General features: G+C 40.5%; 1 protein-coding gene across 1 annotated transcript in view; it reads right to left on the bottom strand.

The window, feature by feature from the left end:
- Positions 1-9,343: 9,343 nt before the first annotated feature.
- SUCLG2 (succinate-CoA ligase GDP-forming subunit beta) overlaps positions 9,344-25,806 on the bottom strand; it is a 131,289-nt gene continuing 114,826 nt past the window's right edge. Inside the window, exons 10-11 of the mRNA XM_086619001.1 lie at positions 17,821-17,941; positions 9,344-9,625 (exon numbers count right to left, since the gene is read on the bottom strand). Coding sequence (XP_086475127.1) covers positions 9,510-9,625; positions 17,821-17,941 — 237 coding nt within the window. The 3' untranslated portion in view covers positions 9,344-9,509. The remainder of the gene's footprint in view (positions 9,626-17,820; positions 17,942-25,806) is intronic.

Here is a 25,806-nt window from a genome sequence, read left to right as displayed (position 1 = left end):
AGTGAGTCTCTCCTGGGTCCCCAGACAGCCGGGCTCTGCTGAGACACCAGCTTTAACTCCAAACACCCAGCAAACAGTAAGGCAGTGCAAATCACTGGTGAAGAATTCTGCTGGGAATCATTAGAGGATTAAACAGAGCAGAAGAAATGGGGAGGAGACGTATTTATAAAGCTTCTCAATTAGATTCTAATTGCTGGTATCCAGCCAGTCTGGAGAGGAGGGGAAGGGACGGGAGCCGAGGGGCCGCAGTAGCTGCTCCCACCATGGAGTGCCCCCACGACCAGTGGAACAGGAATGGCTGTGAGGGCCCTCACCCTGCACTCCCACCCATAGCTTAGGCCTGAGAAACGAAACATTACACTGTTATGGATGTATTTACTGTGACTAAATAATGAGTAGAATTTTGTTAGAGAGTTGGTTTGTTTTTACCAATCTGGTTTCTTTTGTCTGTTCTAGGGAAAGACAGAACTGATGAAAATTGAAGGGGGAAAGAAAGTGTGGTGGAAAAATCCTACCCATTAAGGTTTTCATGACAGTATTGCATTTATGCATACTACAAGGAAAAGCAAGAATCTTCCTGCCATCTTTTGGCTCCAAAAATCAGTTTCGACAGTTTGGTTATGAACAAATCTAAATGTTGGCAAAATTTTCACACTTCGAATTTTCATTTTACCAAGAATGAAAACTTCTGGTAAAAGCTTTCAAACATTGCCATCAACAAATACATCAAATTCTCTTTCATCTCTTTGTAGGTCACAAAATCCTTCAAGCAATCCTACTGCTGCCCCTGATGGAGTGCTGCGAACATATCAAGACTTAGCTAAGATTTACCCGTTCAAAGTAAACTCTGCTGTTCAACCTCCACAGCTGAAAGACCTGTTATGTCCGTTCAAAACCACACAATTTTAACCCTGGTTTTCTACAGCAGAGATATTCCAGCGACTGGATTTGAGACATGCAACCAGAGGACACAATCAAAAGGCATCTTTCCACAGTCTCCATCACCCACTCTGTAAAAATATCAGGTAGAAAGACCTGGCGAGCACATTTCCAGCTTAAAGGCAGCTCAGCTTCACTGAAATAGGAGGGATTTACAGTCATGGTGGGTCTCAGCCACCTCTGCCTAGTGTTAGAGCAGACACGGTACTGCTGTGCTAGGAGAGGAACGGGAGTTATTGCACTGAAGTAGCACCTACTCTTGAGTTGTCAAACTAATGTTTCACTGTGAACAACACACACCGTGTTAGAGAGAGGGGGGCCTGGGACACCTGTAGAGACACTCACAGCTGGTTCTGAAGGCTGGGAGTGACACAGGCACTTTCTGAATTACCCGCTTTTGATACCCATCTTAGAAGAGACTCAAACACAGCGTGTGGGTGGTTCTGTTACACCAGCAACAGACAGCAGAACAAAAGGAACCACACATTAAAGTCCTACCATACAGGCTACAAACATGGGCTTTGCTTCTGCTGGTGTTGCTACATTTTCAGATCTTCGCAAGATCTGGAAACACTAGGGAGGAAATCAAGCTGTCACGTCAAAAAGCTCAAGCTTAATGTTGAAACCTGGAAATCAATCGTGAGAAGGAGGCACAGCTCCGGTAGACCGCTCCGTGTCTTTTGAAAGCAAGCCGTTTTCAAAGGCCAGCCTCATGAGGATGGAGATGGGAATTTCCCAACTAGAAAAGCCAATGCACCTGTCATGCAAGAACAGGCTGGCTGCAGCAGATGGAGCATGACAGCAAGAATTCTTCAGGCTTGCGAGCAGCAATTTCTACAATGGGTGTAATCCAGAGAATAGTGGAAAAATCAATAGATGGATAATGTTAAGGAAATCAATGGGATTGAAGCTCTAAGGCTGAGTTGCACACATGGAGAACTGACACTGACACTAGTCTGCTGTTGTCCTCAAAAGTTTTGTCTTGATGAGGAAACACTTGGCATTCTGGACATCGGCATGAGAAGAACAGTATCCTGCCATCATCGTGGTGATAATGGAAAAAGGATTTATTCTCTTGCATGTCTGAGAAAATCCACTTTCTGCTCTGAGTATTCTCTGAAGCAAATTTAAGGACTGATTACCAGATGTTCAGCAGACAAGCTGCAGAGGTGTGTTATGTCAAACATTTCACAAGGGCTACAAGACAATAGCTATGGAAAATTAAACGCAAAATAATGCATTACTTCATTTTTCCCCGTGTTTTGCACGTGCTTGTTTAGAGCACAACTCAAAGGAGTTTAACATCTTCACATCTGAAGAGTTGTTCCTCCTGCTGTGCAATATGGGAAAAGCAGTTGGCAAAACAGTAGAAAAAGCTGCTGGCACTAAGGGCCTTTCCGTGCCTCAGGAACTCGGGGTTCTGGCTGAGCAGTGCTAATCAATGAAGCTGAACTTCAGTGAATGGCCGGGTTAAGAAGGGCCAAGAAGAATACCGGGAATTTCTCTGACTTCCTATTAATACTGGTTTCTTTGGGCCATCCCTGGCAATTTTTGTTGGCATCAGTCAGGTAAGCCTCCTAGGAACGCTGCAGCTAGAATTCCTAAAAAGCCCTTTTCACGTTTGCCTCAGTAAAATGGAAAAATGAAAGAGGCAGAGCAAAAAGTACCCACTGAACTCAGGGTGAGGAAAAAGAGGACAAGTTCACGGCTCAGCTTGCCCAAGCATCTCCAGGAGCTCCCTGCACAGAGCTGCCAACACCGACCGGCTTGCTCAGCACCCTTTTCAGAGGCAAGTCAAGCACATCCTGACGACCTACGCAGGAGCCGAGAATTTTACACTTGATATCTTCTAATGCTAAAGAAAGGATTTATACCTTCATAGTAAAGTTTGAGCTTCTCTGTCCATGGTGGAGAGGTGCAAAAGAGCAGGACCTGTGTTGGTCTGCGTTTGCTAGGCAAACCTCATCTCACCCATTGCTTGGTGGCAGAGAGAGGATGAACCCTTTGATGTTCAACGGTAGTGCTGCTGCTCTCCTATTGAAACACAGCATGAATCCCTCCAAAGCCGCAGGTTGACTGTTTTCACAAGCCTGGCTCCCCTACAGACCAGGATATTACAGCTGTAGGAGATTAACACCACACTGCTGCCAATATCCTTTGAATGAAGCCTCTAGTCCTACATAGCTGGGGCAAAAGGTCAGTTTTGCTAAACAAGCAGCCCAGGTAAAGCAGGGCACCAAATACCATTTATTTCCTGAACTGCACTGCCTCGCAGGGTAAAGTCTTTCAATGGAAGCAAAAGGGAGAGTTGTTATGGGGACTGAGCTGCTGAGTATTGGCCAGCGTTGGGTCACGGAGCCAAACAGAGCAGAGCTTGTGAACAAAATGTTATTTTCTAAACCCCTCTACTGACCCATCTGTGAAACAAAGGAGGAACGTCTCTCCTAAGTACTTGCTGCAATGCCCTTTCTTGCCTGTTATTTTTTATTTCTGTTTTGGAGCGGCTGGAGAGCAGCAATCGGCATCTCGCTGTAAAGAGGCTGCCACATGCAATTACAGAGAGAAAGTCTTGAAGGACACGGTGCCGAAGCAGAGACATTTGAAATAAACTTAAAGAGAACAGCTTTGTTTAGCTGTGTGGCCTTTTGCTGCCCCGTAATTCTTTATGTCGATTATAATAGAAAGATCAAATTTCTCATTTTCCCATCTCTGCATCTAGAGAAATGCAAAAAACTCCTACACTTGATCTCTCCTTTCCCACATTCACTTACCGATACTTTGTCACTGTCACCTCCTTGACGATGGCCTGCTTGTAAGCAAGTGTGGGTTCAGAAGAGTTGCTCTGGTAAATACAAAGGACTCCATTTCCAAATCCCATCATGCTGCACATCCCAACAGCACTTAATTTATGGAATAACCTATTTCTGTCAGCTGCTTCCTTCTCTCCACGCTTGGCTATCTCTGTTAGATTTCACTACAAATTAGCCTGGATTTAATTGGGAATCGAGGTCCAGACTATTTCACCGTCATACAGACACAAGGAGGTCCAGAGCGATGCATCTCCTGATCCAAGACGATGGGAGAAGGGAATACTGTCCTCGTGGCATTACTCTTGCCTTCTCCTTCTTGATGATGTGGGAGCACTCCAAGGACACAAGGAGGGCAGATGTGGGAAACTATCACAAATCCAATGCGGAGCTTCTTCCTTGCAAGCAGTGTGAGATACAGAAGACTTATGGAACAGAGCCTTCCCTGAGGCCCAGTGAGGATCCACCTGCCATCCCCATCCAGTCCTGTGGGTTCCCCCTATTTTTTTTGCCATCTGCCTACCCATCAAGGTCACTTTGTGCTTCAGCAAACAGCACATGGAACGCGTAGCTCATTGGAAACAGCCTGCTTTTCTCCACACACCAGAATGGAGGTGACTCCTGTCTCCAGCCTGGCACTGTGTTCCAACGTATGCAGAAAATTTTTTCCCTCTTCAATGCTCTATGTCCTATAGAAAAGTGATGGCCCCAAGGAGTGGGGAGCATCATATGCTATACCATGCTCTACCATTACTGTCTCTACCCCACTCAGCACCCACAAATACGGGGAGAATAAGGAAATGCAAAAGGCTAAATTGATGTATGCACTAATGATCTTTCTGCAATCCACAGGAGGAGGCTACCAGGTCTTCGATAAGTCAAATCTTATCTCATAGTGGTTATCTCCAAGGAATAACATGCAATAATCCATGTATACTTTTATTTTTAATCTATAGCTGGTTCTCTGTGAGGCTGAACAAAGACACAAACGCATTCAGGATTCTACCAAGGGTGCATCTGTCTCCAGATGAAAGGATCTTGACATCAAACTGACTGCAGCTGGGCTAGAAAAAGTTTTAAATCACTGCGATCAACACAAGTTTTGCACCAAAGTACAAACACAGGTACCACAATTTCCTCTGGGTGACAGGCAAATCCTGTTACTCTACTTATGAATGGGTCTCATTAAGTAGAAAAAAATTGTTGTTGCAACCTGTTCCTTTTTAAATTAAACATATTAAACTTGATAGATACCCCTAATTCTCTGCTCAGCCTTTTATGCATTGCAGTAACACTGCTCCCATTGTTAGCAAAAGTCTTCAGTTTGCATAATCTGCTTTTCATTTCCCTGGCAGCTGCACATCACTCTTGGTGACTAAATTAAAACCAGTCTCTTTCAAGAATCCACCAGATCTGTCCTCCTTTTTCCTCCCTGTACCTACAAGTTAGGAAGAAAATAACAAAACAAAACCTTACCAACAAGCATTAAATCCTATCAAATCAAGCTGGAAGGTCACCTCATCCAGCCCTCTGCCCTGAAGCAAAAATCAACTCTTCTTAATCAACTCTCATCCCTGACAGATGCTCATCTACACCCACTGACGATTTCACAGCCCGCTCCTTGGCTCACCTCATGGCTACAAGCTTGACCTAAATGTCCCTTACCATAGTCAGTGGTAAGCTCTTCACTGCATGTCCTGCCCAACTGGACTTGAGGAAGACTATTTCTCCTTGAAGAAGAGTATTTTGTTTCTCTTTAAAACAGTCCTTTACGTGCATGTCAAGCTTTCCTATGCTTTTCACTCCTTTTTTCTCTTTTACGAACATACCTGTCTACAACTTTTCTGAAACACAGCCCCTTTTCAGAGCCCAGCGCTCCTAACAGGCAAGTCAAACTGCTCCTCAGCCCACTTCTGCTCCCGCGTCTGTTCCTGATGTCTAGAAGTGAGTGGAGAAGGCAGGAGGTCAAGGTCTTGGCCTCCCAGGTCAGCAATGGACCGGCAGGGAAGAGGCATTGAGAGGACACTAGGATGGCTTTTAGGCTGGTGTACACCAGCCGCAGCCGGTCGCTGGTATCTGCTGGTGGCACTGGCAGACGGGCTGACCAGAGCACACCCAGTTCCCAGGCAGGCAGCTGGATCCTCACACAACACATCCAGATCAGACAGCCCAACCACACCAGCTTAGCGAAGCCCAGCGGTGTGGACTCTGCCATCACTGAGGGAGACACCGTAAGTAGTGAGGAAGCACAGGGAGTGAGCTGCGTGGGTGGAGAAGTGTGGAAAAAGGAAACAGGAAGTTTAGTAGAAGAAGGGAAAAGCATCTGAGACGATAAATCAAAACATGCAATGACCTGCTTTCCTCCACTTGCCCCTTGCTACAGCTAACCTTGACTGCAAAAGAAACTCCAATTTTCCAAAAGTTGGCAGAAAGAAAAACAAAGCCTGAAATCCCACAATCAGTTCAGAGGCTTACAGCGGCGTCTAGCACTAGCATTTTACATGTCATGTAACAAAGCACTAAGCCTAGGAGTTTTTTTTTTTATTTGTGTAACTAAGTTGACATCTTTAACGACAGGGCATGGTTTTGCCAGCACCCAGCCTTGTGCACACAGACCTCCTGGCTCTTCTAGCCCAGTGAGGGTGCTCAGTCCCACGTTTTGGGCCACTCTTAGTACACTCCACAAGTATTGTTCAGCACCCAGCACAAGTGAACCATCCAGGCCAACGTGCCACGCCACAACCAGAGGTTATTGTAGGTGCCCAGGTCTGAAAATGCCCACAGTCACCAAGTGAGGCTCACCTTGGAGGGCAAGGCAACTGGCAGTGCACTGCTCCAGACTCTGCAGCGAAGGCACAGCCCTGCTCGGGATCTCCTCTGGTGACTGATCTGCACTCACATGCTGTTCCAATCACAGCAATTTTGCATGATACCAGCTGCTTTTCCGGATGTAGGGAAGAACAGGCCTGACAAATAGGATAGTAAACGCACGTTAAGGACGTTACTCCAGAACTCCCAGCTGTTACACTTCCACTGTGAGAATTTAAAGGTATCTTGTTAAAGATGTAACACAATGTCAGCATTAACAGTTTCCTCCTGTTTTCCCTTCTAAATGCCCTATCCCACAGAGTTTTATTAATACAGGCTGAAATTTCAAGATTTAAAGGCTAACTAAATCCCACTCAAAACTTTCACACTGGGGATTTACTGGAACTTACCCGCTGCTTACACTGCTGTTGGCTTTCTGCTGGAGGGGCAATTCTCATGTAGGTGCCTCTGGGTTTAAGCTGTAACATGCTGGCTGGAGCGGAGCTCGCATCCAGCCCCGCGGAGGTGGGGGGGCAGCAATCAGGCAGACAGCTCCTGAGGACAGCAAACCACACTCTTGCCAGGTTGTGGCTCTGCATGCTTGAGCAAAGACAAGAGCATCCCTTCTAGGCATTGCGTTTATTTGCAATTTATAAAAATCACAGGAAATGTAACTAAAATGCTTTTCCAGGGGAGACCAAAACTAACTTTACACATTTCCATACACAGAGAAATGACTCATGTAACCAAAACCAAACCAGTCCAGAGAAAGAGAGTCTCTCGTTACAGAAAGTGAACATGCCTTGGTGCAAGTGAAATGCCAAACGTTCGAAAATACAAACCCTGAGCTTATGAAATTTCCCATATTATTACATCTGAAAATTAAAAATGATACTGTTCTATTCTGCACATGGCTTAAGAGGAATAAAACTTGTATGTGCTGTCATTAGCCTACATGTAAGAAAAAATATATATAAAAAGATTTATTTTTTTAGATAAAAAGCACGTATATAAGAGTATGCCAATATTACCCAACGGATTGCCAATCAAACTAGCATTTGATTTCACCCACCTGTAACAAAATGCTGGATGGAAGAACAGAGACAACAATAAAACAATTTTCTGTTTTATAGAAAGGACAAAGTTATTAAAGGGGTTCATTTTTACATTTATTTGACAAAACGGTGTACATAGTGTTAATCTTTGCAGAACAATAATCACATACACACACAATGAATGATTTTGAGACCAGTGTGCGACAACATTGCATAAACAGTTCTTCTACAGAAGGCTTCCATTTCCAGTATTAAAATATATAAAATAGAGTGTGTCTTTTTTTATTTATCGTGGTGAGGTAAACATTTCTTCCTTCCAAGCAGCGTGCTTCTATGCACCTTCACAAGATCTGCTGACGATACCCCTCTCCTTCATTCAATCACTAAGTACATACCTAGTGGCATATTTACTGCTATTCCAATGGTCATACATTTTTCCCTTGAGCAATATGTAGAGAAAGGAATGGAGAAGAAAAAACCTACAGTAATTGATGACCACAACCTATCTATGCTATTTGTGTCAAGAGCCAGAGATTAGTGCAGGTAATTTATTTTGAATGTAACAGTTTTAATGGAAATGTCAAAAAAATTTATTTACATTTTTCTAAGTAGAACACGGTATTGATTAGAGCCGCTCAAAAAATCACAATTAAGAATTTATTAGACAAATTTTTACCTCTCTGCCCATTTACAAGACCAGATCATAATATCCACTCATTTGTTCAATACTGAAATTTATTGATGATTTTCAGCATGCAATTCCCGGGCTGAGTGAGATTTGCACTGAGTTCTTTAGTTACACAAGCCATTTGGTATCATCTCCTGTTCCCTGAAAGAATGATTTGTGTAACCAACAGCTTGAATTTTGACTGTTACAAAAGAATATAAAATCAAAATAAATCTCGGTCAATATCTGAGTACTGAAACTTTTTTTTTTCTTGTTAATATTATTACTGATGCCTGAGAAATCAAATACTTTAAAAATGGAAAAGTTCATTTGTGTTTTATTCTCAAAAAATCGGAAATGGCTTTTGGAAGGTAAATCAATTGAAGAATACTCCATGCTCCTGACAGAAAACTGTTTCAGGTTCTCATCTTATTTTAAAACCTCACAGCAGTGACATACTTATGAAAGAAGGTTATTTTTAAAAGTTAGCAGCCATTTTCTTACTGGCAGACACATCATCCTAGAGCTCTCTGTATGGCACTGATACACCTAGAAATACTGCACCTCATTTCCAAAAACTAGAAAATAAAATTAATCACATTTTGCTGGTTTATAGGCACAGTGTAAGAATGGAAGGTCTTTTCACTACCAACTATTCAATCTCTTTTCCTATTGTGAGGTATACTTCGGCATCTACAAAAGAAAACAATCTTAAGGCAAAATGTGTGATTTCTAAAAAAGAAAATAAACATTATTCATTTGAATAAAAATAGATATTGTAAGCACTTTTTTTTACATTATTGTAAAAGTCCATAAAAAATAGAAACCCATTATTAGTTTGCTGATTCTTTACAATATTAAAAAAATGCATGAAAACATTGTTAAATAGGTGAACTACATGTGTTTGATTAAAGAACAATCTTGTTGATAGAAGTCAATTGTTAATTATTGTATCTTATCATGAGTTTATCAGTGACAATTTTGGGAGGAAAGTAGACAATTCAGAAAAACAAAATTACCAAAATTAGATAAGACATACAAACCTTTCAAGAACGTAGCTGCAAAATTTCTGAAGCCTAACTTGCACACCTATGGCCTGAGTTTGCCATTATCACAAATTAAGTCCACCAACACTGCTGACTACTTAGAAAATCTCCATTAATCCTCTCTGAAATTACAACAGGAATGACGTCTTGTAAAACACACACTTTCCATAAGAACATCTTCAAGATGTTATTTTTTGACCACACTAGCCACTGCCTTCTTTGCTGCATCCTCAAGGTCATTTGCAGACGTGATGGGGAGTCCACTTTCATTCAGAATACGCTGAGCTTCATGGACATTTGTTCCTAAAAAAGAACATTAACTATAATTAGTAATTAATATTAATGAAGAAATGAACATCTTCTATTAAATCTCTATAAAAGTAGTTAATGCTTCAAACTACACATCAGTTCAGTTTAAAAACAGATTCAATGAGTGGTTTAGACTGAGAGGAGAAGAAGGAACTCTTAATTGCAATGACAATTTTGACAGACAATGCAATCGGATAACAGCACTGGCATCCACAAGAGCGGCTTTGTGAAGATTAGAGGGTCAGTCCAACATCCACCAGTCAGTAGGGACACCCAGCAAGAGCAATGGATAATGGGCCCTGTATCAGGCCTTTAAGGCACTCAGAAGATTTAATGCATTTATTAGCAACAATCAGCCACAGCTAATCAGCAGTCAGTGCATCAACAATAACCAAAACTCACCAGTGTTAACTGAAAGCTGCAAAATGCGCTGCTGAGTGACAAATATTTGGGTAATCCTGAAAAATCTAACTGGCTTTGAGCTGCTCTTGAATATGGTTTTTTGCACTTCTGCTAAAAAGTGGGATCTCTGAAGCATTCCACCTGACATCATTCCCTCCTCTGCAGCTGCACTAAATCATCCCATGCTGAAGGAGACTGTACAGTTATACAGTACAAGTGCTCCATTTTGTACATAAAGAGCTCAAATTTAGTCAACAGACTACATGCACAGTAAAGGAAAACAAAACCAAACAACAACAAGCAACCAAATTAAAAAAGATATTTCAGGAAAGTACATTTTCCCCACTGTTCACATTTGTATAAGAGACAAGTGCACTGCCTTCCCATTTACCGTAGCTCATTCTTTTTGGAAAACAAACAGAAAAACTGAATTCTCCAGAGCTTTCTCCAGCAAAGCCAAGTGACACTTCTGATCACTGCTATGCTCTGCACCACAGAAGAACTTGGGAGCCAGATATTCTACCGAGGAAGTGGAATCCACACTTTGGGATCACACCACTAGCACAGGAACAACCCTGAGCTGATCCTCTTTAGGATCAACTCTACCTCCCCTCCTCCACATCAAGTTCTTTGTTCATTTGCCATGTCAAAATGCTTAATTACTTTGTAATTCCTAGACCTAGCAAAATGAATTTTAATTATATTTGGAGCTATACACTAATTACATCCTTAATTATTAACCAAGCAAGGAACATACTCTCTACTGTGCAACTTCCAGAATGCTCATTTTAAAGAGTGATTTTGGGTTTTTTTGGCAGACTTTACAAAACACCTGAAATCGTACAGCAGAAGTAGAGAAATTCAAAAGTCTGTTTCATGATTGTGCCCAAGTCAGGATTCCCACTCCCGGCACTGAAAGAGACCAAAGACATCCCTGTCGCAGCAGGCCCCGGTACTTTGTGATAGGAGAGGCAGGTGTCTGGAAGAGGAACGCGCGACCCCATCTGCTAGCTGTTTAAAAGCACTGGCAGAAGAGGTCATGCTTCCCATCGACATGCAGAGGACACACTGCGGACCTGTGCAGGAAGGTCAAAGACATCTGAAATCTCCGACAGAACAGGGATTTGGTTGCATAGTAACATCCAGAACTGTACAGGACTTTTCCTACAGAAAAAAGAATGTTATGGGCAAAAAGAGCATAATATTTGGGTTTTTTTTTTTAACTATCCCGTATAATGTAATGTGGAAGCTGTTAATTGCCAGTGCAGAAGCGTACAGGGAAGCCAGAAGGCATTACAAAGGTTCTTTCCTCTGTCATGTTCCTCACATTTGTATAGAGATTCTCATCACGTCTTGAAGGTTTTATCTGTTATTTAGATATAAGTGTGATAAACATTTAAAACAGTCAAGATTGTACCAATCTCTCAACTAGGATTCTACAAGACAAAAGTATTATGAGGAGAAAAAAAAGCGGAAAGCGGGGAAAATTTTCCCACAGAGAAAAGTATTATGCTGTTTGTGATAGCCACATAGTATTTAAAACTAACTTTTACTCTTCGCTAAGTGGCCAATATTAATTTACTAACAGGTCAGAGTCGGAACAACACATTGGATCTATTCTGCAAGGCATCGATTGCTCTACACACCACTTGTCTAACATGCATTACAAAATCAATACAAAACACAGTCCACTAAGAAGGGAGGGGGAGTTTATGCAGACAAATGAAAATATGAAAGCTGCAAAAAAATCTCACTGCAGTCAAAAGAGTAAGGGTACTCTTTTTATTTATTAAATAAAATACTGTTTCATAGGCAGACCACACAACTAAACGTATTTTTAAGCAAGCATTTCCTTTGCTGAAATTTTCTTTTTTTAATAGAAGCTTTTTATCCCATTGTGGTAAGTACTTTAGATATATGGAGAATACACAAATTATAATGAGATCCTACTGAAAGCAGAGGTAAGAGTTTTAAAATTAAATGGTCTGAAAACATTGGAAACATTGAAGAATCTTCAAAGGGTATCATCTTATTGCAGCAGACATTCAAATAAACAAATAAATAATCCCACTATTCTACCGTTAACCTGCTGCCACTGGATGGTGTCAGAGAACTGTAAACAGAATCCCAGGCAGAGGCTATCAAAATAACCTGCCCTTCACCTACACTGCAGCCAACTGAGAAACGGTGAAAATTCACAGGACTGAAGGCTATGGGGCTTCTGCTGTTGTTGCTGGGGGAGTTTCTTCGGGTTGTGGGTTTTTTTGTTCTGTTATTTTAAATTTGACTCCTATTAAGGCAATGGCTCTCTGATGAGAAAAATATTTTTTCCTTCTGACGCATATAACTGTCAATGACACTCAAGGGAAAAACAGGAAAGATATAATTTTATCAGCATATACTTTTAGGCTTTTTAATCTAAATATCCTCCTTCTGAAACTTGAGTTCCGAAATAACCTCTGTGTCTGTGTACATGCAATTTCTCACGTTTACACTTCTATTACCTTGAAATCTCCACTATCACTAGGAAAACGAATCTGTTCAACCCATTACTTAAAAATCCTAGTAATAAATATTCTATTGAAGCATGTTTCTACAAATTGCAAGATTATACCAGCACACATTGTTACAAGCGAGTCACGAGGACTGCATAGGTGGAATGAAAACAAATAAAACATCCCCAATCATATCCCAATAGGATTTCGATAATGTTCATTTACTCACTTGCATTGTCATAAACCCATCAGGAACAGGCTAAATTGCCACTGTTTAATGCTGATGGCTGGGAAGATGCAAGACTGCAATGCCATTTCTAGCTTTTCAGGTAAATAAGATATAAGGGGAGAAGACACAGTTATACACATTTGGTATATTCTAAGAAATAGAAGACTAACTTAAAAAATAATCGGATCTACTCAAAACATTCTGCTACAACAAAATATTTCACAATATGCAGCGTCTGAAAATTATTATCGATGTGAACGCATTGTGACCACGTTACATTATCAATAGCAATGGTTCAGCTTTGATACGCTACACTGAGGAGTGAATTAAGGGCCTAATTTCTCCCCCTGGCTTGGATCCAGCCTGTATCACTTCTGCTAGCCCACAAACTGGAAACTCATAGCCTGCCAGGTCTCAGAGACAGAGGTACTGGAGAATAAGGGATAAGGTTTTAAGTTCATCGCTAGCTAACCTTCAGTCAACATTTGATTTGAGGTTTGGCTAGTGATAAGCTTTCAGTAATGATCTTTAGCTAGGGAACCTACAATGTTTTGGTGGCTCACACATCTTGTAGCTGTTAGCTCTCCAGTCAAGAACAAACCAACTTTCCCTGCCTACTTATAAGAGACAATTAAACCCTTTCTATTCTGTCCACCACATTTGTCTTTTCCTATGTTAAACTTTTCCCAAAGAGTATTTTCATCATTTCCTCTGCCCCACATTTACATTCAAACTGGGAAAGACTAAAGCACCTTTAAATTTGTGTTGAACGAAAGATGTCTGAAGAGGTTGATACGAATAAATTTCTAAATGTGACTTTGCAATATCCCATTCTTCTCTCTTGATTGGCAATTTGGGATACTAAAAATCACAGGCATACACACTAAACCATATTTTTGAGCAAGATATACAAATTGGAGCAAAATTGCACTTGTATCTAAAAGATTTCTGAATATATTTAAAAAAATCTTTAGATTCTGAGGAACATGGAATGTCACGAATCATATGGCTGAAAATATAACAGAAAATTTTGGATTCAGACATTTGAATAAAAGCCAATTTTCTTTTAGCTGTGTATTAAGTAGTTCTAATTCCTCCCAATTCTTCTTGCCCTCTGATGAGAGAAGCAGAGAATTCATTTGTGGAAAGGGAAAGAATGTAAAGTTTCCAACATAGGAAGAGGACATCTAATTCACAGTGCTATTTTAATTCTTTCCTCTTTTCATCTAACTAAGCTACACAAAGGAGAAACAAGGTTTGGCTTCCATTCAGAGCTCCTAGTTAGTTTTCACAAAACTTAATTGAAATACATTACATATTAAAGGCAAAAAAAAATTCTGCACAAAACCAGCAGAAGTTTTCTACTGTAAAAGATAAAATTTGGAATATGTGGTTTCTCCATTTGTCCATGAGCCTTTTAAACAACAATAATCCTGTGTCTCAGCTGGTGAGTTCTTTACTGATAAGGCAAGTAAATACATGTAATTATAAAGTTACCATTTTCAAAGAGGAGAGTAATCCTTTCTTTATCCACTGGTAAAACAGCTTGTAATTATTATACAACTGAGAACAAAGATTTGTCCACAGAATCCTGCTAAATCAAGACAGATTTGACTGATTAAAACTCTAGTCATCAAGACATTTGTAACACAGTCCATGCGGGCAAAGAGTCTTTAAAGTGCAGGTCACAAATCTGTCAGATTTGTGGGAATAATCATGAACCTTCTGTTGAAAAAATGTTCAAAATGGAAATCTAAAATGTAATTGTCCCTTTTTCTTCTTTTGAAAGTGTAAAATGTTATCAGGGATGTTTTGAAAAGTCTTGGGCACCCTTATTACTTCCACAGTACTCATTATTAATTCAAAACCTTTTTATGTTTGGATAACCTGGTGTGAGTTCAAAGAAGAAAAACGAAGATGATAACGGATCCAGAGGAATTGATTTCTGAGGAAAGATTAAAAGAACCAAATATATCTATCTATCTATCTATCAATCTATATCTTGGCTGGGTGATTAAGGAGGCAGAGAAAGCAAGAGTTAAATGCTAACAGTTTCTAAGTACAACATCTGAAGGCTGTAAACATCGTAGCTCTTTGTTTAGGGTGAATTGATGGGTAACACTAGGAATAAGAGAAGGAATTAAAAAAAACTTCTGAGATAAATATTATCCAAAAGTGAGAGTTTGCTGTATTATACCAGGACAGAGTTTCCTAAAGAAAAAGAAGAAGGTGGACGAGAAGCTCAATATGAGCCGGCAATGTGCTCTTGCGGCCCAGAAGGCCAACCGCATCTTGGGCTGCATCAAGAGGAGCGTGGCCAGCAGGTCGAGAGAGGTGATTCTCCCCCTCTACTCTGCCCTCGTGAGACCTCACTTGGAGTATTGCGTCCAGTTCTGGAGTCCCCAACACAAGAGGGACATGGACCAGCTGGAGAGGGTCCAGAGGAGGGCCACGAAGATGATAAGAGGGCTGGAGCACCTTTCCTATGAGGACAGGCTGAAAGAGTTGGGGCTGTTCAGCCTGGAGAAGAGGAGGCTCCGGGGTGACCTGATAGCGGTCTTCCAGTACCTCAAGGGGGCCTACAAGAAAGATGGGGAGAGGCTGTTCAGGAGGGCCTGTTCTGATAGGACAAGGGGTAATGGTTTTAAAATAGAGGGAGGTAGATTCAGGTTGGATATTAGGAAAAAATTTTTTACCATGAGAGTGGTAGAACACTGGAACAGGTTGCCCAGAGAGGTGGTGGATGCTCCATCCCTGGAGACATTCAAGGCCAGGTTGGATGAGGCCCTGAGCAACCTGATCTAGTTGGAGATATCCCTGTTCCTTGCAGGGGGGTTGGACTAGATGACCTTTGAAGGTCCCTTCCAGCCCTAACCATTCTATGATTCCATGATTCTATGAAAATGTGGTATCGCTGTCTCTGGAGTCAGCAACTAGCCTAGGAGAAGCATTATTACAAACGAGTGAGGAAACATAGGAAGATGATCCACAAAAGATGTTTGCATTAAAAATCTGTCTTCGACAGGCTGAAGATTCAGCTTCAACCTCTGTGGATCAAGCACCAGACGACTCTCAAAGGCTGCAGGCACAAGAAGAACAGGCACCACGCAGTCACCTCTGCAAGGCTTTGTGCAACACCCAGGTAGAAGCTCTCCTTCTCTGCACCTTCTCTTCCAGACAAACTCCACAGTGCAGTAGCACTGGGACCCTCCTCATCCAGCCCAGGGACTGCTTTGCCTTTTGCAATCTTCTAGCAGTCACATTTAAAAAAAAAGTCACCCTTAGCTGTGTACAATCATGGAAGTATCAAGAGTACTGGAGAAAGGTCAAGAAAACCCAGCGGTAGACCTAGCAGACTGCAGTTTAAAATGAGCAAGCCAATTTTCTTGTTTCTCTTATACCAGTTTCAAATATTGCAACAGAAACAACTTGCAATCATCTTGTTCATAAGGAAGACTAACGGCTTTTCCAATATCTTTACTTAAAAAACAACAGCTACAATAGATGAGAAGTCTTACAGAGCTGACAAACTTTTTCCTAGCTATGATGGACAGGAAAAGTTTTCTACTATGACAAAAAGCTAAACAACATTGCCTAGAGCTGATAAACAATGAGATTTTATATTATGAAACTTTCCTGCTTCTAACCAACATCCATCAGGCTCTCCTTCATCCATATTAAACTATCTGCTTACTCTTTTAAGGTGTTTAGTGGTGCTGCATCATCCAAAGAAAATTTTCACTATTTATTTCTAAAACCCACTTTAGAGTATTAAATTTTTCCTGCACTTACTACAGCAAAAGGCAACCTATGTTAAACCAAGAATGCACTCTGGAAAGCATTCAAACCCTGCAGTGAAACGCACAGCAGAACTTCTACAGGACAAAATTCCATGTCACAGACTGCGGTCTCCCCTGACCTGAACTATGGATCACGTGCAATGTAGCATGAGAACGAGGGACGGGGAAACTGCTTTCTCATGAAAGGAAAAACAAGTAACCTCATAACCAAAGGGCTTCATGGGTAATCTGCACCTTCGTGAGTCCTGGTGACTATATTTTTTGAAAAGGAAAAAGTCTGCTGTATTCAGACCATTTTTTCCTCCCCTTTCTATCATAGTGTTAAAAAAAGACCTTACTGGTTTGTATCTCAAGTACATAAAGGGATGCATGTCCTCCTTTCACCACCAATGCTGAGTGATAGGACATTTTACCCCCTTTACACACATCCAAACATGAATATTGATGTTTTTGAGGAACAGGCCTTAAAAAAAACCCCAAACAACAGAAAAACATCTATTTTTCCAAACCAACTTAGCAAAAAAGAATATTTTAAGCTTACCAGAGGTGTGTGCTAATTTAAATGAAAGCACTCTTTGATTCAATGGCAGAAGAACCTCTCTTCCTCCTTCAGAGTACTTCTCAGAAATTAGAGCTAGAACTCCACATCCACTGTCATTATATTAAAGCCAGTAACTGCCGAAGAGTGCTCTTCCTTACCTATTACTTTTTTTCTTCCAGTTTAACAATGCTGGATGTACTAAAAAAATATATTCCTTACCGTTGCCAAATCCTCTGTTTTTAAATGGATTTTAGCTGGACTGGATATTTGAGCAGAACATATTACAGTAATTGCCCTCTCACAAATACTGTTTCTAACATCTTTCTTTTAATTATGATATTGGAGTAAATTTAAGAAAACTTTATGTTGCTGCAGGTTTAGCAATAATGGAATTGCATTCAGCAAAAATAATTTCAAAAAGAAATACCTTGCAGTAAACAGAAACTTGCATCAAAATAATTTCTATTTGCAATGCAAATGCTACAAGCAAAACCGTAATGCTTTCATTGCAAAACTTCATTGCTTCAAGTACCACCAGGGACCAGAGATACAGAAATATGTAAGGAAAGAGTTTATTGACTTCAGGTCATGCTGTGGATGAAGAATTGGACGTAGTCTCATTGTGTGGGACTAACCTGTTTAGATCTTAGAGATCGAAGAAAGCCAAGGTGGATTACTGTGCACCTGAGGGAGGATTTTTGTCTCAAACCATTAGCACTCACCTTCCAGTCTGACCACCAAAGGTACTTTCAGCTCAAGCTCCCGGCAGGCTTTGGTAATACCATTGGCTATAATGGCACAGTTCACGATCCCACCAAAAATGTTTACAAGTATTGCTTCAACCTGTAGGAAAGAAATAGAACAGGAATCAAGTGGGCTTTTTGTTTGTGTTTTGGCTTTGTTTTTTAAACAAACACAGGTAAACAATCCAAACCAAGGTATGGACTCCCCTTTGTCAAGCAGGCTCTCATTTATGGAAGGTACAAGCTTCACCTCTGTACTTGGGGAACTTGACCTGAGTCTATTGTTTGTGTAGTGTGTAGCAGTGATTAATGGCCTTGGTCTAAACTGGCATGGTAATTAATGTAATGAACACACTATTACACAGAAAAGGGGAATTTCTACTGATAAGTATAAATAAAAAGGAGATGAAACAATCTATATTTTTGGACTTTTTTTAATGTATTGAATAATCATCAGAGGTTGGAGCTCAGAAAACAGTGTATGAATGCGCAGATGCACATGAAATGAAATATTCAAGTGAAAACTTCACAGAACAATCTGGATATGCACTTTATCATAAGCCATACAGAGGAAAAGGTAATATACCTGTCCTGACTTGATAAAGAGGAGTAAAAAAAATCCCTTCTAATTAACAAGGAGAGGCATGTAATGAAGAATATGCATTACAACAGGTTAACTGATAACCTCAAAAAAATGCTATTCATCAGTTTCTGGAAACTGAAATTCCTGCACCTAATTCACAATTAAATTACCTTTCGCAACATACAAGACATTAATACATTTAAGGTATTAACATGGTTTCCTTCTCCTTGGTAAGGCAGTATAACAGTGAACCCAAGTTCACACACCAGGCTTCCCACCACGGCTTATTAAGTCAAGGGGGACAGACGCAGCTATGCTGTTTCCCATTCCACAGTGGGGCTAATCCACAACATTCAGGGTACTCTACAATAAGCTTCACTGGGCATCACAAACAAGCTTTGCCAGAATCATGTTGACTCGAAAGAAGACAAGATAAAGAGGGGATTAGGTTTGAAGGAATGAAATATCACTGGATTTCACTTGTGCATGATGTCAACCACAATTATGCTTAACTCATTGCACAAGATGAACAGATTCACTTTGCCCACCTCCAGGTAGCCAGACTCATACCAGCACCAAGAAAATTCCCTGCAGTCACACACGTTTATAGCTCTGCACAATCAGGTTTAATATTTCTCTGCGGACACAACGTGACAATTAACTCCTGGGATGTGCAGTCACACACACAGATTGAAAGCTCACCACTGTTAGTAATACTGCCATCCACAATGCAGCAAGAAAAAAGGCAATAAAAATCTCAACAAATACTTTACTCCCCACAAGAAATTGGCTCACTCCTTAAGCAGTACCCTAGACTGGAAAAACATTACTTACTATAAGCAGGTGCAGTGTTTACACTGCACTATCAAACTCCAATGCTAACACAACAGTCGTAAAATAAAAACAGCAATGGGACCACCTCGTTGACATCTCCCTCATCACCTACTGCTCCTTCCAGCCCCAAGACATCTCTCAGATGCCACCCAAAAGTAGCCAGAACAGTTCCCATCTGACAATATGGGACATAGCTCCATTTTCTCCTCTCAAGCTTATTAGACACCAACTCTTTCATCTAGTGCTGATGTGCAAGGATGCTGCCTACCCCTGCTACTTGTCTCCTCTTACTACTTGCAGTGGAGTCATCCAGTTAAGGTTTGCTCACTCTTCTGGGCATCCTGAGACTATAAACAGAATTCTCGTGTGCCTTCTCAAAGCACGAAACAACTCTAATGCTATATAAATAGAGCAGTAATTAATAATAAACTCCCTTAAAAATCTCAATATCCAAATTTCTCCCTCTGAAATCAGGTACAATGATTCGGTAACACGTGACACCAACTGCTTCAGTTCATAAAGCCTGCACAGTAACAGCTTGCATAGGGGTCATGATATGGCTTCCTCATCACAGACAGAGCACACCAGGTATCAGAAGGAAATTAATAAACCACTCAAATAACAACATACAATTTCATTGATTTTATAACTCTTTCTTATAGTTTAGACATGGGCTAACAATTTAAATTCATGTTAAATGCATGCATTTACCAGTTTAGGGTTTTCTGGATATTAAATTGGTGATGCCATTGCAATTATTTATTTCACCTTTGCATTGTTACAAAATCCTTAACTCTGTAGGAGATACCAACAGTGAAACCTTAGAAGGTCCCTCCTCTGTCTTGCTCACACTGCTTGTGCTCATTCTTGGTGTTAGGAGGGAAAAACTCATAAAGAAAAAATTCAGCCCTTCAAACACTTATCACATTAACTCTCATAGTAGAGAGACGTTTATGCAAAGCACTTTGATGTTAAAATATACTAGTGATGATATACTAGTGATGTCTTCTAGCAGCAGGACAAGCCACAGACACCATTCCACCCTTTCTAATACATGTTCTTAATTTAGGGACAGTGCACCAGGCATGTGACAGACCAACTTAACCAAGTGTGTTTACATTATTAGAGATAAGGAGGAGGATTTTATGCCCAGTACAGATATTTTAATTCCTAATGCAGACATTCTCATTTAAGGATCTGCTTTTCAGCTTTCAAGCTGAATTCTAATCAGGTCTTCTAATCCATTGGCAGCAAAAGGAAAAAAAAAAACCGTTGAAGGAAATTAGATGCAGCTTGGATAATTGATGTTTGTATGCTCGGCTTTAATAAAAATACACTGTTAAATTAGAGAGGAGTCTAAAAGGATTCAATCAATAAGAAACTGAATCAAGTAGAGAATTCAATCCTGGGTTTTACTGTAATCTTCCAAATAAGCCAAAAGATCGGTCCAAATGATGCTGAGATTCACTTTAACTCCACCGAAATTTGTGAACATTGTTTATATATGCTTCTGTGGCCTGACTAGGTCTTCCATTTCCAGCTGAAAGAACTTTAACATTCAGACCCAGTACATGGATGAAAAGGTTTTCAGTATTTCATGTGCACAGAGAATGCACAATCTCTGTGTTATTTAAGTCTACAAGAAAAATAAATCGCCCCTTGTATAACAGAACCACTACATATTAACAGGTTCGGTATCTAATGCATATGGAACATTAGACATATTAAGAAGAGGGCAAACAGTCTACATATAAGACAGGTTAGTTGATAGCATTATTATTATAACTACCACTTGTACCTAACAGTGTGCCTTCTAAAACGACTTTGTATTTCAGCAACATTATTAGGGAAAGTGAAGACAGCAGTATATCCACAGGTTAGGCTCTTTCCATCCACCAAAACCATTGACAGATGTGGAATCACCATCAAACGTACTCGCAACCGATTATGGACTCCTCTGGAGAGATAAGGGAACCCACAACAGCATGAAGACATCACCACCAGCAGTGGTAACAACCCACAGTCTGCCAGCTCTAAGCATCAGCGCTGGGAAGCGAAAATGATAGAAACTAAGCGAGTGCTGCGTTAACACTGTCTTTGTGCTAGATATGGTATTGAATCTTTGCAAATACTGCAATACCCATTAATCCCACAGCTCCTAAATGCTGTATGAACATATATGCAGACACACAGATAGCCTTTTCTCTCTTCATATAAGAAATTTATGTTTATTTATTTATGTATAGCTGTATCTATCTAAAACCATGTGGCTTTATTAATAAAACTAACAGTTTTAATTTACAGTGACTTTTTGTTAGAGTGAGCCTTGACAAAAGCTGCAATTACGCTTTGAATGTCAGGCCCCAAATAAACCCACCCCAGGTAAGTGTAACTGTACACTAACTGAAGTAGTGGTGCTAGGAGATTACTGGTAGAATTGTATTGGATCACAGACACACTCCACAAGGCTGTCAGATTCCATGCAACTAAGGGCACTGTAGGTACAGCAGAAGCAGCTTTAGCATTTTTTCCTGCACTCCAAAAAATACATAGAGTGTGTACGCATTTATTATATTTTTATCTCATTTCTTTTTTTTTTTTCTCTAAAACATTCTTAGCCTTAACGAAATGCACAGTGACATCTGATCATCATACACTTAAGGACTAATAGGGGCAGCCCCTATAAAGCATTCCACCTCCCCTACAGCCCATTTATAAATCTATACACAGGACGTCTCGCTGTCTGCAGCCGCCGCATCCCAGTCTGCTGAATATCCTTCAGAGTCCACGCAAACACCACAAATTCTGCACACAAAAGTAGAGAGGACAAAAACTTGACACTTGCAGTTGTTACTTATCTCTCATCTCCCACCTTCGTTATCCCCACAGCACAATTACAACAGGCTTAGGATAACAATGTGCCGCAGCACTGAACAACGGCAGATACCTCCTACAAGGTAAAGCTCTGAACCACACACAAACCAGGAATCAAAACACAAATGCAAATTAACTCAGGCTGAGGTTTCATAGTCATTTGGAGATGATCTCAGTATGGGCAGCCCCAAAGAATCAGTCTTGCTTTCCCCCTCCCTCCCCCTGCACACAAACACCCCTCTCCTGTGCTCGTATCGGCATCTGAGCCACGCGGATGCCAAAGCAGCTCCTGGATCCGACTGACCCTGCAGACACACGAACACTGGCCTTGAAGTGAGGAAGAACTCCTAACGTGCTGTTAGGACCCGGGATAAGGTGGGAATGTGTAAACCAATTGTGAAACCACTTTCTTAGCTATTGCCTTTCAGGATGAGAATGAGTATTAGATGTGTACAAAAATGCGAGGCCAGAAATACAAGAGAACTGTCCAACAAAAGTCAAACCCCAAATCACCAAGACCATGACTGTACAGCACAGATCTCTTCTGAATACTACTGAAAATAAGCCTGGTGGTTTTTTTTAAATATGTGTTTTAAAACATGTGTTTTAACAAAATATTTCAGGATGGCTGACACAAAGATAGCTCAAAAACATAATTACTCCAACATTCAGATCCCTTTAATCGAAGTTTCTGCTAGTGTCTTTTTTATGAGAAACTCTTTCAACCTTCCCTCTATGTTCTCATCTGATGGCAGCAGGAAAGACTTGCAACAGTTTTCCAACCACCAGCAGTGTCAGATGCACACCTCCTGACTTTGGTATGCATCTTTTCCCTTACATGCACGCACAGACGCATGAACACTCACACAGTGAATTATAAATATGATTATAAAAATCACCAATACAATCTCTGACCTTGCTGTAAATTGTTGCTCTGAAGCTCAATCCATTTATTTTAGTTGAAAACAAGCTATTCAGCAACTGTCAGTAAAACCACATCTGCAGCAAATTAAAAGCTACACTAGCAGAGAACTCGCTTACAGTTTGCTTTGATTGAAATCTGAAAAAAACGCCTTTACATTTCAAGCTAATTGAATTCAGTTATTGACCACCCCTAACTCTTTCATCAGCTAAAAGTGTACCCAGTCTATATGTGTCAAGTTTTCTTCTCCAGGATGCCACAGGTCCCATCTACATGGAAGACAGCAGGTTTGCATGGTACAGCTGGCAAACTTGTTCCTGCATGGAGGCTTCTGGCATTTTTTGAGGTTAAAACATGTCTCATATCTCCCTGTCCTTCTGGTTAGCAGGGTCTAGTTTTGTGTCTGCAAAAACACATTCTTTTACTGAAGTAAATCATTAAGTTGATAGAAAACAAATAAGAAAAGCAAGCCAGCAGCACACTGCCAGGCATTCGTTTCTTCTTCCTTCAACAGAATAAACACCAGTGGAACGACAATATCTCAAATCAAGCATATCAAAGAACGTGGGGAAATTCACTTTGCAGGATGTTGGGATACAAGTGCTGAAGGTGCAGATGTATTCCCAGCTCATGGAAGGAAAGTCAAGGGGCTGTAACCTACAGCTGGATCCAGTACTGCAAACATACACAAGCCTGACAAGCACTGACACTTAAGAGTTCCGTATTATCAACCTGATCTTCAGAGATGCTTAGCACCTCAAGTCCCAGGGAATCCCAGTTAAAAAGAAAGGTATTCACCACTCCTAAAATCGGATATCCAGGATGCAGTTTGGCCTCGCAAAGATCTCTTCGCCTTCATAACAGTGAAAGGTAAGAGTTTCTTTCTCACAGAGCTGGAAGATTGTGGGAACCTCTACCAACAGCAAAGCATCAAGGACTGCTGCAGTTTAGAGACACGCAAGGGAAGACACACTTACATGAAGATAACTTCGCCAGGATTAGAGAATCTCAGGAAGATATATTTAATTAGGTATAGGTTATCAAGGAACATTCTCTCATTCAACTTTGTTGTGGCTACACCTTGTTTTCATTAAGAAAGAAATTTTCCGCATGGTGAAGAGAAAGCGAATCTCCTTGTTATCTGTTAGGGAGACACAGACCCTGAGGCAGAGAGGTGAGCACATTTTCCAAACCCTTTGGAGATGACTGAGTTTATCTGGATTACAAGTGAAACATTCTTGTGTCCCAGACAAAGATATCCCTACGCCTTTTAAGAGGTAGGTAGCACTACTAAGAAAAAAACCCCAACAAAACACTGGGTAAAATGGGATACAGAGTTCTTCACTCTGACTCTAATAACATGCATTCCTGTTATTCCATTGGTCTTTATTATTCATTCATTCACAGTTTACAGAATTTGTTTCAATGTGAAAGAAGCAGATTATCTCCAACTCTCAATACAACGTAATAAAACACGGATGCCATACACTCGTGTCTCCACTCTGTATCTTTCCGCTCCGACTGATAAGTCGGATACAAACATTTTTAAATGTCTCTATATTATTATAACTTGGACTACAGGTCAAATGCAAGCTTTTCTTATCCAGTTTTGAAATATTACTCTAATCCTCTAGATTTTTACATCAAACATTTATGGTTCATTTGAAAATAAAGATTTAATCTACTGTATCAGAGCAGTATGAAAGATTTAAAAACACAAAACAATTGCTTAAAATATCCACTAGAGGACAGTGCAATTCAATGTGGAAAAGGAATATGAAAAATCTCCTTAGAGAGAAGAGCAGGGTTATTTTTTCTACTTAAAGCCAAACTATCTCATTTTACTTTATAAAAATGACGCAAAATATTATTTTGCCTCTTTGGGATGGAATTTTGAAAGTCTGAAGGTGATAAATTTAAGAAGGTTGAATCAACAAAAAGCAAAGCAAGAAAGCTTGCAATCAGGTAGAGAAATACAGACACAATGCAATTTTGAATGTTTTATACTACTATAAAATTGGACAAGGTTTAAAACTCACTATTAATGCACCCTTATGTCATAGCAGGAAATGAACTCTGACGAATCCTCAAAACAAAATTCAGATTTTTCTGTCTGAGGCTGACAGGTTGGAAAAGCAGATTAAGTATTTTCTCCAATGCTAATTTTTGGCCTGTATTCAAGAGGTTCGTGAGGAATGCCAGTCTCACCAAGAGCGAACGCCCTGTTTCTGCTGCATCCAGTTGTTGAATGTTAATCTCCTTTCTTGAACGGCTGGTGAGATGGCAGTATCTGGCCTGCGTACCAGCCCAGCGCTGGAGGAAGGACTTTCAGCAACACGACTCCTTCGGTGCCAACACCGAGTCCCAGATACCTCATTTTTGTAAAATCACAACGTTGTGGCTCTGGTTTCGGGTGTGCTGAACCAGTCAGACCACGGTCTTCAGTCTTTGTTGCTTATAGCAAATTCGGAATCTAGAACAGGACACAATTTTATTGGCTTTTGCTGCTTTGAAAATGATCCAGCAACAATCCTCTGCTCATTGACCAGATCAGGTTGCTGCCCTTCGATGGGGTAAGAAAAGCATGCAGGTAAGCAGGTTTCTGTAGCAGGGAGAACTTTGGTGCCCTCTGATACCAAAGCTATCTCCCAGAATGGACCACCAGGAACATCTCCATCCTGGGATTTTGTGTTACTCCTCTGTGGCAATGATGTAAGAAAAAAATTAAGGAATCAGAGCTCATTAAATTAAT

The sequence above is a fragment of the Tauraco erythrolophus genome, chromosome 12 (assembly GCF_009769465.1).
Source record: "Tauraco erythrolophus isolate bTauEry1 chromosome 12, bTauEry1.pri, whole genome shotgun sequence".
NCBI lineage: Eukaryota > Metazoa > Chordata > Aves > Musophagiformes > Musophagidae > Tauraco > Tauraco erythrolophus.
The sequence above is the reverse complement of the archived record's forward strand: the minus strand, read 5'-3'. Positions and strand labels throughout refer to the sequence as shown.